Source organism: Natrix helvetica (assembly GCF_964273705.1).
Source record: "Natrix helvetica genome assembly, chromosome: 9".
NCBI lineage: Eukaryota > Metazoa > Chordata > Lepidosauria > Squamata > Natricidae > Natrix > Natrix helvetica.
Genome location: NC_138560.1, coordinates 21,678,369 through 21,693,081, shown reverse-complemented (window position 1 = coordinate 21,693,081; position 14,713 = coordinate 21,678,369). Strand labels below are relative to the sequence as shown.

The 14,713-nt window shown below is 42.7% G+C and overlaps 1 protein-coding gene across 1 annotated transcript in view; it reads left to right on the top strand.

Annotated features, from left to right (window-relative positions):
- Positions 1-3,832, top strand: part of COL9A2 (collagen type IX alpha 2 chain) — a 71,856-nt gene extending 68,024 nt beyond the window's left edge. The window contains exon 32 of the mRNA XM_081962656.1: positions 1,979-3,832. Coding sequence (XP_081818782.1) covers positions 1,979-2,178 — 200 coding nt within the window. The 3' untranslated portion in view covers positions 2,179-3,832. The remainder of the gene's footprint in view (positions 1-1,978) is intronic.
- Positions 3,833-14,713: the final 10,881 nt, after the last annotated feature.

Below are 14,713 nucleotides of genomic sequence, written 5' to 3'. Positions count from 1 at the left end.
AATAAATCGTTGTGGAAAGTTCCATCTCCAGACACTGCACAAAATAAACCACAGGTGAATCTTTTGCAGTTTTAGAGGAAGGGCTGATATGTTTACAGCTATGGATTTGAGGTCATAAAACCAGTGCAGTGTAAACTCTCTGTTTACAGTATAGCAGTTTCCCTTGAGAAATATTTTGTTTTCTCGGGAATTGTTCAATCATTTTTCATGGAGGGAGGGATGAAGGTCTGGGGGAGATGACCTTGGGGGATGTTATACATCTTCATTTAGTTGTGGATACGATAGATTTTGTACTTACAAGTATTTATTTATTTATTTATTTATTTATTTATTTATTGGATTTCTAGACCACCCCCTCTCCCAAAAAGGGACTCGGGGCGGTGTAAGAAGCGAAAGATCTATATCTGGAGAAGTAAAACAGTGGTAAGAAGAAGCAATGGCAGAAGAGACCTTGGGCTAGAGAGATTCTTTGGTGACGCCTAGCTTCACCACTATGTCTTCTGCCCCACCACTGCTTTCTGAACAATTGATATCAAGTCTAACTCAGCTCTAGTTCTTGTAGAAACTGTGGGAGCTCTTTCGCGGGTGGGTCAATCTGAGGAATATAAGGCTATTAACATTGGAAGACCATGATCTGCAACTGGGATGGCATGCCTTCTTAAGGTATGAGAAGGGCAAAATACACAGCTATTTCCAGAGGCATCACGTTAGAAATTCACTATTGCTAGCATGGACTAAAATTAAACAACAACACTATTTGAAAGTGCCACAGTATGCTTATTTATAATGAAGGCATGGATACCAGATTTTTCAGAGTATAAGACGCACCTTTTCGCCCCCAAAAAGAGGGTGAAAATCTGGGTGCGTCTTATTCACTAAATATAGCAATTTTGGCCTACCGAAACCCCTCCCCCTTCACAAAAATGGACGTGCAGAGGGTTTGGGAGGCCTGCAAAGTACTCCTGGGGCCTGGGGAGGGCAAAAACGAGCAAAAAACAGACCGTTTTTGCTCGTTTTTGCCTCCCTCCAGCCCCCAGGAGCACTCTACAAGCCTCCCAAAGCTCTGCATGCCCCTTTTTTCTAACCCTAACCCTAACCTCTTCAAAAACATGGTGAGTCTTATATGCCGGTGAATCTTATACTCTGAAAAATATGGTATATCCCAATGTCATAAATAAATAAATAAATATTTATTTATTATAAGATATAATGACTTATTAACTGAAAGGGGAGAACTAAAAACAAAACAAGAATTAAAAAGATTATGGATTGACCTATGACGGTGGTCACAGTTGCAAATACAATCCAGGTATGAAAAAGACAGGCAGGGATATGGGTTTTGCAACGAACCTTCTTCACCAGATCTGAAGCATTGGCCATTAGGAGCTAGCTGGCCTCCAATTTACATCATCTGGGGTATTAGATTTTGTTTGTTGCATGCCCAAGTCCTATTGTTCAGGCCTTCTTTCCTGAAAGGTGATGGCAGTAAGTACCTGGCTAATAGAACATGCATTCTGAGACTCCACCCAAGTCTTTTTAGTGGTGATGGGGTCTTTAGAACTTTGAGAAGCAATAGTGGTTGTGGACTCTTGGACTGCAAGGTGATCAAACCGGTCGGTCCTAGAGGAGATCAACCCTGACTGCTCTTAGATGGCCAGATCCTGAAGATGAAACTCAAATACTTTGGCCACCTAATGAGAATGAAGGACTCACTGGAGAAGAGCCTCATGCTGGGAACAATGGAGGGCAAAAGAAGAAGGGGACGACAGAGAAGGAGGTGGCTGGATAGAGTCACCAAAGCCATAGGCATGCTCTTAAATGGACTCCAGAGGATGGTAGAGGACAGGAAGGACTGGAGGAACGTAGTCCATGGGGTCGTGATGGGTCAGACACGACTTCTCAACTAATAACAACAAAAGTGGTTGTGGAGGGGGATGTGGCACGCAATTATAAACTGTACCTTGTTTCATTTTTCTAGGTCCCCCTGGTCAACCTGGTCAAGCTCTCAATGGCAAACATGGAGAGCGAGGTATTCCAGGCGCCCCAGGAGAAGCAGGCCGTCCTGGTTTACCTGGGCCTTCTGGCCTTCCTGGGTTTTGCGAGGCAGTTGTCTGCCTTGGGGCCTCTGCCTCAGCTCAGCTAACCGAAGTAGGTTCTGTGAAAGGACCTTCCTACTGAATGCTGTCAAGTGAAAGGGCTCCATGGTTGACCTCACAGATTCGTCAGAAGCTTCACTACTTTGCTTTAAGCAATGAACACACCAGGATTGGGCCCAAAGAGATTGGAAGGCCACCAATCCAAAACCTCTTGACCGATGAGAAACCTTTGCTTGGACCTGAGCATCCATGCATAACTAGTCCACCTTTGATGGTGAGAAGGCACTTGGACATCCTGAGTGGCACCAAATAGAGATTCACATACTGTATTTTTCGGACTATAAGACGCATCAGAGTTTAAGACACACTATGATTTTGAAGAGGTATTTTTTTTTAAAAAAAGGTTTTGCACTCTGCAGGCGTCCCAAACCCCCTGCACGCCTCGTTTTTTTTTGCAAAAAGGGGCGGCATGCAGAACTTTGGGAGGCTTGTAGAGTGCTCCTGGGGGCGGGGTGGGGGGAGTGAGCAAAAACAGCCCGTGGTTTGCTCACTTTTGCCCTCCCCAGCCCCCAGGAGCACTCTAGAAGCCTCCTAAAGGCTGTGCACATCCATTTTTTTCAAAGGGGGCTTCAGTAGGCCAAAAATGCTGTATTCAGTGCAAAAGACGCACCCAGATTTTGACCCTTTTCTGGAGGAAAAAGGTGCGTCTTATACTCAGAAAAATACGGTACATGCAAAAATTGCTGCCATCTTGGATCAAACTTGAGTTTCTCATTGAAGGATTGCTTCTTTTTTATTGATAAGAAATCATAGAATTCCTCCCCCCAAAAAATGTTAAATGTTATCTTGAGGAAATGAGGGGAAATTCTTAGTTTGGGCCCCAATAATTTCTTTGAGGTAGAGTTCCACATGGTAGTTTTTAAAAAATGTTTATGGGGTCCTTGGTGCACTTTGGGCATGGTTGTTTTCTTGCAGATGTTTCATTACCCATCTAGGTAACACCATCAGTTCTAGAAGGGAGTGGGGCAAACCTCACTCTCTTCTAGCACCGAAGATGTTACAAAGTTTGGTAGTGAAACATCCATAAGAAAACAACAAAGCCCAAAGAGCACCAAGGGACCCATAGATCAGCCTTGAGCTACAAATAGCCTCTTCTAAAGTTTCTAATCCAGAGGTCTTCAAACTTGGCAACTTTAAGACTTGTGGACTTCAACTCCTAGAATTCTGGGAGTTGAAGTCCACAAGTCTTACAGTTGCCAAGTTTGAGGACCCCTGTTCTAATCTGTTAAGATATTTATATGATCTATGGGCTATGTGGGAGAAATTCAAAATTCAAGACAGAAGAAAAAATCCTTCAAAAATGGTATCATTTTTGTTATGTCAGTGAGGTTTTTTTAAAAAAATCACTTGAGGTTTACTTCTTACAAGATGTCTCTTTCTCAAGCAAAATCTCATGAGTGAAAAAATCATTTTTTATTTACTGCCTCCCCCTCCATACTCCCATCATTTCAGCTGCTTTTGTACCGTCTAATTTGTTAATGTTTTGGTCAATTATATGTTATTATATCATGTTGGTTGATATTGATCTGTCCAAATTAATGGCATTTTTAATTACAAAATTAGCCTTTTTGACCTCCCTCTTCTATTATAGTTATTATTTAATGATATGCAATACTCCATCTGAGTCATCTTCCCAGAGTTGTACATCTTTGTAAAATAAAGTTTTTTAAAGTAAACACTAATTAAAAAATATTTTTCTCCACAAAAGAAAACAAACAACATAAAGAATGGAGGTCAATGAACTTAACAGTTGTGTCCGATTCTCTTGATTTAACAGGCTTGTAAAGCAGTTATTCTTCACTAATTATTCTTGTAAGTTGATTAATCATCTTTATGAAATTGAATCTTGATATTATTCTAGATGTTTGCTTGGATTACTCTGGAGCAGCGGTTCTCAACCTGTGGGTCGGGACCCCTTTGGGGGTCGAACGACCCTTTCACAGGGGTCGCCTAAGACCATCGGAAAACACATATTTTAGATGGTCTTAGGAACCGAGACACCAATCTTATGGTTGGGGGTCACCACAACATGAGGAACTGTATTAAAGGGTCGCGGCATTGGGAAGGTTGAGAACTAATGCTCTGAAGGAACCCTTTAGTTTGGTCACCACACTATAAAAAAGAGGTTGAGACTCTAGAAAAAGTGCAGAGAAGAGCGACCAGAATGATTAGGGGACTGGAGACTAAAACATAGGAAGAACAGTTACAGGAACAGGGCATGGCTAGTCTAGTGAAGAGAAGGACCAGGGGAGACAGGGTAGCAGTCTTCCAATATTTGAGGGGCTGCCACAGAGAGGAAGGGGACAAGCTATTCCCCAAATCACCTGAAGGCCAGACAAGGAATAATGGATGGAAACTGATCAGGGAAAGATTCAACCTGGAAATAAGGAGGAACTTTCTGACAGAGAGAACCATCAACCCATGGAACAGAAATTGCCTTCAGAAGTTGTGGGGGCTTCCTTATTTGAGACTTTCAAGAAGAGATTGGACTGCCATCTGTCAGAAATGGCGTAGGGTCTCCTGCTTGGGTGGGGGTTTGGACTAGATGACTTAAAAGGTCCCTTCCAACTTTGTTATTCTGTTAAATATAGAAGTTCTGTGAAAGTGAAGAGAAGTGATGAAGTGAAATCACGATGCCTAGGGGGTAAGGAGGAAGATGGGAACTTTTAGGCAAGATTTGAAATAACTGCTGATTTCCTAACTCCAGTTTTAAAATCCATTTGGGGAAGAAGTCGTGTTTCTCATAACTCAGTGCCACAACTGTGGCTCTCCCTACATTGGAACAACTCCTGCAATGTGCTAAGTGAGGTCTTAATTAAGCAAGTCCATCACTGCACATCAGGGAACATAGGGGTCATTGTTTAGGGGCGGTTGCGTAGGTGTTGCATTTATACATCTATTAATGTTCATTCTAACTAGAGGGGCAGAAGCTGGATCAACCAATCAGCACGCAGGATATACACCTCCGTACAACGCTCAATTGGGATTCAGGAAGTGTTTGCGTTGACCCATCTTCAGCCCTCTGACCCCCATTTACCCATCAACCAGCGGTGGGATTCACCTACCTTCCATACTGGTTTGTAGATGTGAGCGTGCGTGTCCCAACCCCCGGCTTGCTTCTCTCTCACGCGCCATATCTGTGCATGTGCAGTGCTCCCGCATTACATCGGGGTGGGTAAGCAAAGCCACCTGCAGCCGCTGCTACCGGTTCACCCAAACTGGAGAAAACTGGTTGAATACCATCTCTGCCATCAACCCCTTTGCAAGGTAGCTATGCGGCGATGATTGTGGCAAGGCAACTCTAAATCATCATTTAGTTACCAAGCTGACTTAGGACTTCTAACATAGTTTAGCACCGGCATGTAAATGTTACTTGAAACTTGCTCACACAAACTCTGGATGTCCTATTTTGATTTGCAAATGTAACGTTTGCTTTACAAAATTGGAACTATTGCATAAAGAAAAAACCCTTAATTAAACCTGGGTCAGGAGCCAATAATATACGAATGCCTCTGTACTTCTTTACTTGCTAACTCTCCTTTCTGTGTGGCTATTCTATGGCGCCCATTAACTGTCCTAGATCTGTTAATTGGCCTCCAGCAAATTGAAAATAATACCATGTCACCCCACACCCTTTCAGGAAAAGAGTGTCCATTTTTCCTTATCTCACCTTTCCTCCCTATCTTGGCTAAAAAGGCAGAGCTTAGTTTCCAAACTTATATCTGTAAAATGAAATTTAATCAGGAAATTAAGCCACTTGAATACTAACAAATCTTGATGTATCTGACAAATGGCAAATATGGAAGGGGGGGGGCTTTCCTTTTTTTCTTTCCCTCCTTCCCTTGCGTGTGCTCCCCATCTCCTTCATTAAGGACCTTCATAAATATTCATTGAATAAATAGAAGATAGGATGCTATTAAAGCGACAGGGGGGAGAGATTGAGCGGGGAGCAGTTCTGCAGGAATGAAAAGCCAGCCCATCTTCCCAACGTCTGCCTGAATAGCCATAAATCACTGGGAAAAGCGAGCTGAGAAACAGCCCTGTCATAGCTGCGTCATCGCAGCCTTCAGGGGAAATCAAAATAAAGTGCAATAAAAACCCTCCCTCCCTCCCACCCTTCCTTTCCTCCTTCCTTTTCCTTCCTTCCTTCTTCCTCTTCCTTCCATCAACCCCAATTCCCTCCCTCTTCATCTCTCCCTCCCTCCCTTTCTTCCTCTTCCTTCCATCAACCCTCCTTCCCTCTCTCTTCATCTTTTCCTCCCTCCCTCCCTTCCCCTTCTCCCTTCTTTCTCTTCTTCCATCAACACTCCCTCCTTTCTCCCTTTTCCTCCTTCTTCCTCTTCCTTCCATCAACGCTCCTTCCCTCCCTCCCTTCCCCCTCTTCTTTCTCTTCCTTCCATCAACCCTCCTTCCCTCCCTCTTCATCTTTTCCTCCCTCCCTTCCCCTTCTCCCTTCTTTCTCTTCTTCCATCAACACTCCCTCCTTTCTCCCTTTTCCTCCTTCTTCCTCTTCCTTCCATCAACGCTCCTTCCCTCCCTCCCTTCCCCCTCTTCTTTCTCTTCCTTCCATCAACCCTCCTTCCCTCCCTCTTCATCTTTTCCTCCCTCCCTCCCTTCCCCTTCTCCCTTCTTTCTCTTCTTCCATCAACACTCCCTCCTTTCTCCCTTTTCCTCCTTCTTCCTCTTCCTTCCATCAACCCTCCTTGCCTCCCTCTTCATCTCTCCCTCCCTCCCCTTCTTCCTCTTCCTTCCATCAATCCTCCTTCCCTCCCTCCCTTCCCCCTCTTCTTTCTCTTCCTTCCATCAACCCTCCTTCCCTCCCTCTTCATCTTTTCCTCCCACCCTCCCTTCCCCTTCTCCCTTCTTTCTCTTCTTCCATCAACACTCCCTCCTTTCTCCCTTTTCCTCCTTCTTCCTCTTCCTTCCATCAACCCTCCTTCCCTCTCTCCTCTTCATCCCTCCCTCCTTTTTCCTTCTGCCCCTCCCTCCTTTCCTCCCTCCCTCCTTCCTCTTCCTTCTATCAGCCCTCATTCCCTCCCTCCTCTTCTTCCCTCCCTCCCTCCTTTATTCTAGACAAGCAGGCAGGTAGTGACCGAGTTGTATGAAAAGAGTTGGGTGTCCAGAAACTGGCAGCGGTTATGTCCCTTAATAATTGGAATAACTGAACTGGAAGTGCAGAAAGTAGATCTTGTAACATGATTTCATTCATGCCACGTGCCATGCCAGCAAGATGTTTCTCTCCACACTGCTTAGACCCAGCCAATCTTGGAGGTCAAAAGGTAAGGATCACAGTGAACCCCTGGAAGTGGGTGAAAGGCTGTCCAAGATGACCTCAGCAGGATGAGGGATTAATGGAGGTGGAGGTAGGAAGGATTAAAGAAATTGACCCATCCATACTTCATAAATAAAAGCCAACAATGACTGGCTTGCTTTCTGCTCTTTCCCAAGGGCCTCATGGGAAACTTCTTTGGAGTTCTACTCTTGAACTGGAATCCCAACTCAATTAAAAAGCCTTCAAAAGTCAGTTGTCCAGGATATTACTCATCAAAAATAATTTCAGATCTTCCGCTCACGAGGGCCTTAAACATGATGCGAGGGTTCTTTTTTAAAATCACAAACAGGATAAAGTTCAGATTCAGATTCAAGCAACAGTCAGTCATTGAGCCTTTATTGATTAGCCCTTGGGCCATATCAAAAAGTGCAAAGTTCCAGAAACAAATCATTACTAAAATGTGATAAAAAAAGCAATAGAAAATGGAATTTGATAAAATAGTTTAAAATGGAATTGGAATAAAATACGATTTAAAATGGAATTGGAATAAAATACAGTGTACAATGAAATTGGAATAGAATACAATGATTTAAGATATCATAAAATTATATTTCGGTGTCACCCCTGCAATCTACCCCTATCCGTCCACAACAACCAGTGAAAGCTCCAGTGGAACAATGCGGCTTTTATTGTTTGTATAAAATGTTATTAGAATTGTAGAGCAGCTGTTATCCATCACTGCTTGTCTGTGATTGCTCCTCACCCACCCAAGTTCTTTGCTCTGCATGAAGTCCCTCTTCTCCTTAGAACAGGGGTCTCAAACCTGGCAACTTTAAAACTTGCGGACTTCAACTCCCAGAATTCCTCAGCCAGCAAAGCTTGTGGACTTCAACTCCCAGAACTGTGGACTTCAATTCCCAGAATTAAAATGTGTGGACTTCAACTCCCAGAATTCCTTATGGATTTCAACTCCCAACAAAGTTGGCTGAGGAGTTCTGGGAGTTGAAGTCTGTAAGTCTTAAAGTTGCCAAGGTTGGAGCCCCCTGCCTTAGAATGACCAAACAGCCACTGATTGTTCTGTGAAACAATGAAAATGAACACAGCTAATCCTAGACTTACGACCACAGTTGAGGCCAACATTTCTGCTGAAATGCGAGACAGTAGTTAAGTGAGTTTTGCCCTTTCTTGCCTCAGTCGTTAAGTGTAACATTGCAGCTGTTAAGTTAGTAACACAGTTGTGACGTGAATCTGGCTTCCCCATTGACTGCTTGTCAGTAGGTCACAAAAGGGGATTGCATGGCCCCAAGATGCGGCAACAGTCATAAATGTGAGTCAGTTGCCAAATATCTGAATTTTGATGATGTGGCCTTGAGCAATGGCCAAAAGTATGAGAATGCCCATAAGTCGCTTTTTTCAGGGCCATTGCAACTTTGAGTAGTCACCAAATGAACTGTTGTAAGTTGAGGGCTAATTATATTAGTTCCCAATGAGCTGGGCTTGATTTTGGGTGACCTGTCCATACCTTGACCTGGCTATAGGAATAATTCATAGCTGCTCTAATAAATCCTAGGTTACAATTTCAGCTTTAAAATTTAACTTCTTATCTATTCCTCTTCTTGAATGCTTACGGCCTTGAAAGTCATTTCCCCCCCTTCCCACAGCCAGAGGGCTTCCATGAAAAACGCCTACCTCGACTTTCACATCAAGGTAGACAAAGCATCCAAACGCAATGAGACTTTTTGGCGGCTCCTCATACTTCAGATCCAAAGGGTGCTTTCTCCCCTTCTACCACCAGGGGGCACTGTTTGCTTTCCAAAGAGTCTGCTTGAAGAATTTTTCACAAATCGGAGAAGCACTTTTCCCCAAAAAAGAAGCATCCGAATGAATTGGTAGACAGACCAGATGTGAAATGGAGAACGAATTGGCATATGCTTGTGTATACTGTACTCTCATGCATGCCTGCTATTTGTGTGTGTCCTGGGAAGGCTTTTCTTGATAGTCTCCATTTAAAAAATATATAATTGCTCGTTTTAATTGTTGTGCATTTTGCTTGAGAGTTTGAAAAGTTCTAATTTCTGGTTTCAATCTATAACTAGGAAATTAGGACCAAAATAACAGAATGCAAGTGAACACAGATGCACATATCCTTAAAAAAAACAAAAAAACAGAGCGGCCCAGGTTTGAGACCCAAGCACCACATGAAGGGATGAGCACCTGTCCTTGCCTCAGCTCGTGCAAAACTAGCAGTCCGAAATACAATGCAAATGTGACTAGATAAATAGGTAGAACTTTTTGTGAGAAGGTAGCAGCACTCCATAATGTCACGGAAATGTCTTTGGACAGCACTGGCTCAATGGCCCTGAAATGAAGATGAGCACCGCCCCCTATAGTCAGCAACGAGTAGTGGAGTAAAATCCACAGGGACTACTCACTATTTTTTTTTTAAAAAAATGCAAAGTTGTTTGGATGAGACTACACAACTTAGTAAAAGTAGATGTGAAATGAAACTTGGACCTGGCTATCAGTTAAAAGTGTGGTTTGAATGCAGAAAAGACAAATGCAGTTTTAAACAGTTTATTTAAACAAAGTATAGTTTCAAATTCATGGGAATTGATAGGTGCATTCTATCTGTACAGATAGTCCTCGACTTACCTTTCATTTTGTGACTGTTAAAAGTTACAATGTGTTCTGACCCCCCTTCCTCCTTTGCCCACACAGAACACGCTCCGGAACAATACGAGGTAAACAAGGTTTATTTCACAGACAGACAGAACGTTCCATGGCAGTAAACCACCATGACAAAGCTCACAATGACAAGACACAAAAGCATCTATCCAGCCTGCTAGGTTTCAAGACTGAAACTTCTTGCAGGAGTTCTTTGTTGACTGCTGCAAAGGGCGTATGCACAGTCAACCCTTTTATAGCCTGAAGAGGAGTCTCCTGATCAGCAGCTGAGAGACCTTACCGCCGATAATTGCGCCCTCGCTCCTTGCGTCTATGGGCGCGGTGATAACGAGCGTCCAGGAACTCCCTGTTCAGCTCTGACTCACTGTCCCATGACTCCTCCCCACTGCTCCAAGGTATGGCATCTGGAGCCCCTCTCCTCTGGCTCTCACCGCTGCTCCATGCCTCAGGCGCCTCCTGGTGGCCGACCAGACTCTCCGATCCCTGCTCAGAGTCGGAACCCTGTCCAGGGTCCTCCACATCCTCCTGAGCCGACTCATAGGGACCCTCACTCTCGGAGTCTGGTGGCAGCGGCAACGGCTCCTGCTGGGCCACAACACAATGGTACTGAGAAAAGTGACTTCTGTCCATTTTTCACACTTTTGACCTTTGTAGCACCCCATGATCACATGATCAAAATTCAAAGATCCAATCCAATGGTAGTAAAAAAATATATACTTCCGATTCTGTGGGTGGGGCTTTGTGGGCGTGGTGTCATTTTGTGGGTGTGACTTTGTGGGCATGGTAAGGGAAGGCTACTGCAAAATCCCCATTCCCTCCCCACCCCACTAACCTACTTTCTAGCTCCCTTCTCCTGTTCAGGGCAACAAAAGAAGAATCAGCTTCTTTGGTAGGCAGCAGGGGGCATGGCCAGCCTATTTGCTGGTTGTCCGAACTACTCAAAAATTTCGACTACCAGTCCTCCAGAACCTGTCAGAACTGGTTGACTACCACCTCTGGTCCAATCCCCACCCCCAAAAGAGATTCACCAGCAAACAAGTTATACAAATCGTTGATGAGTTTTGGTTGATTTTCCCCAAGCTTAACTAGTGAAGAGCAGCAAGCTGATATTTAGAGGGTCCCAAGCAGCATGCCTAAGGCACCCGTCCCATGGAATATTCTCTCCATTCCACCCTCAAATTAGATTAGTTGCATCCTTCTTGCTGTTCTAGAAAACCCTCAACACCTGGTTAAATCATCAGGTCTGTAGATTCCCAGGAACTTGAAGTATTCTCTACTATTGAGGTGGCTGTATTCATTCTCTCTCTCTCTGCCTGAGGTTTGAATATATTTTAATTAACATATAATTTTTAATGTTGTCTTTTTTTCTATTTTTTCTATTTTTCATGCTCATTTTTCCATAGGCATTGTTCTTTAATTATAGCACGCCACCAGAATCGCTTCATGTGAGATGGGCAGCTATATAAATTTGATTAATGAATGAATGAATAAATAAATAAAAAGCAGGGATGAAGCAATTAAAAACAAACTGCCTTTTCAAGGCATCGGCAGCTGATGAGAATCACAAGAGCAAATTGAAAATTGCTTTTAAATAGCTGTTCAGGTCACAGTGTCTCTTTCCCTTCCTATGGATCAAACCACAACTTGGAGTTGTGAAATTTGGCTTGAACTCGGGGGAAATAACCTCCCGCTCAATTTAACTGCCTACTCCTTTGTAAATTCTAAAGGGCTTGATTTGGAAAGGTTGCTTGTTGGTGAGGTCTGCACTTTTATCCTTCCAGGCAAGATTTCAAAGGCCTGTTTCTCATCAGTTGCCTCAACATATTAACACCAGAAAGAATGATTAATAAGGATAGGAAGAAAACACATTTAGTTCATATTTAAAAGTAAACTTCTCAACTTTCAAACATTTTAACCAATGGTGAAATTCAATTTTTTTTTACTACTGGTTCTCTGGGCGTGGCAGGGGAAGGATACTGCAAAATCTCCATTCCCTCCCCACTCTGGGGCCAGCCAGAGGTGGCATTTGCAAGTTCTCCAAACTACTCAAAATTTCGGCTATCGGCTATTTCGGCTTCAGAACCTGCTGGATTTCACCCCTGGTTTTAACCAATAAGTAGAGTCAAGACTTTAGGTTTTTTTGTGCCCTCTGAGCTGCTTGTTTTCTTGCAGATGTTTCATGATCCAACTAAGTAACGTCTTCAGTGTAATGAAGATGTTACCTAGTTGGGTAATGAAATGTCTGCAAGAAAACAACCAGATCAGAGGGCACCAAGGACCCCACAGTTCAACTCCTGAGCTCCAAATATAGGATTTGTATTCCTTTATTTATATATGTATCTGTATAAATCTTTCCATTCCCCACCATCCAGTCAGAGCTGAAGAAGCTTCTTGGAGGAGAAGCAAAACATCTTCAAAGAAAAACCAGAAAGTCCTGTTGCCTCTTGAAAAAGCATCTTTGGGACAACCATGACTTGGATGACTGAGAGTCTCCAAAGACATCAAAATGCAGTTAAATTTCAGCACATCTTTTTAAATTATCAGACAATGAGAATAACCAAAATCCACCAATTCTCCAAAAACGAGTGATTGTTTTGGTGGAAAAACTTGCCTCCAAATCACAAACGATTGAAGATGACCCAAAACACAGAACCATTTTATCAGTTCTAAAGCCAGCAAGTTGCTATGCTTTATTCCAGCCAGCCCCCAATGGCTGGCCTGTTGCTATGTCCTATTTATTGGCTAACCTTGTTACCATGTCTCTGCCAGTTCATGAATATTCTGACAATATTCCTAGTACATTTGAAGTGCGAATTGAGTCAAGACTCTGACTATTATTAATTTAAGAGTAATTTATATAGTTTTTGTTGGGAGGAGAAGGGTTATGAGTAATCTATTTTAAGATGGGGGGAGGGGAGGGGGTAAAGTGTTTGGTATAATACTTGAATGTGAATTTTTGCGGGGGGGTTGGGGGGTATAGCATTTGTATGAGATTTATATTGTGTGGAGGGGGGGGTGAAAAGGGGGAAAATTTGTTTGTACAAAACTCTTTTAATAAAAAAAAAAAAGACTCTGACTGTTCTTCCAGTGGACTGACTATGCATTTACAGCAGGAGAGGGAGGAGATAAAAAAAACCATGGCAGCATAGCCTTGAAACACGCCACTTTCCTAAATTCTATAATCAGCTAAACAGCCTGCGATCCTTTGGGTCATCATCATTTCAGATACATTTCCTTACCTAAACAGAGGGCAAAGGAACCCTGTAGGAGTAGGAGCGACTGCTGACTTCCTGCTGGCTTCTCCACTGACCTTCCTTGTAGGAAGCTGGCAGGGAGCATTGGAATTGACGATCACATGATTGGGGCTGGCTGTGGCAGCACAGCGGTGTAGCAGCACTGAAGCAGCCACAACGTCAGCAAATGTCAATCCCACAGGAGCCCCAGATTTTGGACGCATTCTATAGGTTAGTGACCATTTGATTAAAAAAAGTCTTGCCTTACGATGCACTGCTTTGCCCAACTGCAGGTCACAAGCAGTAGGATAGAAAAGAAGAGTTTTAGAAGTATATAGATTAGTCACTGCATATTAGAAATTATATTATATATAAATAATATGTAAATGATATTATATATATATATATATATATATATATATATATATATATATATATATATATATATATATATATATATATATATATATATATATATATATATATGCTGGTTTTGTTGTATTCGGGTCTTACTGGGATTTGAACCTGGGCTGTATTACATATTAGGCAGGAGTCTTAGCCACTAAGCCACAGGCTCTCCTCCTTATCAGTTGAGCCAGGGAAATAGGTATGTATTTGTGTTACAACCCCTGGTATGCCTAAATATGGGAGGAAGGTCACTACTCCCTCTTTCTGTCCTTCGGCTCATCACAGAAGACCATGCAGGCAGAAAACCATATTTTTATTTTTAATGTTGCCTTTTTATATTTGTGTTGTATTTGTACTGATAAATAAATAAAGGGAGACTAGTATAGATCTATTTCGAGCTAATTAGTTCTCATCAGCTAGCCATACCCTTACTGGGATTTGAACCTGGGCTGTATTATATATTAGGCAGGAGTCTTAGCCACTAAGCCACAGGCTCTCCTCCTTATCAGTTGAGCCAGGGAAATAGGTATGTATTTGTGTTACAACCCCTGGTATGTATTTGTGTTACAACCCCTGGTATGCCTAAATGGGAGGAAGGTCACTACTCCCTCTTTCTGTCCTTCGGCTCATCACAGAAGACCAAATTTCCTGACAGTGAGAACAATTAATCAGTGGAACAGCTTGCCTCCAGAAGTTGTGAATGCTCCAACACTGGAAGTTTTTAACAAGATGTTGGATATCCATTTGTCTGAAATGGTATAGGGTTTCCTGCCTAGGCAGGGGATTGGACTAGAAGACCTCCAAGGTCCCTTCCAACTCTGCTATTGTATTGTAATATTCAGATATTCAATATACAGATATTGTAAGACAATATACAGATGTTCTGTACTAACCTATAGTTAGTATGTAGCTCATTTAACTTTTCAAGTCTTGGTGTTCTCTAAGTTTGATTGTTTTCC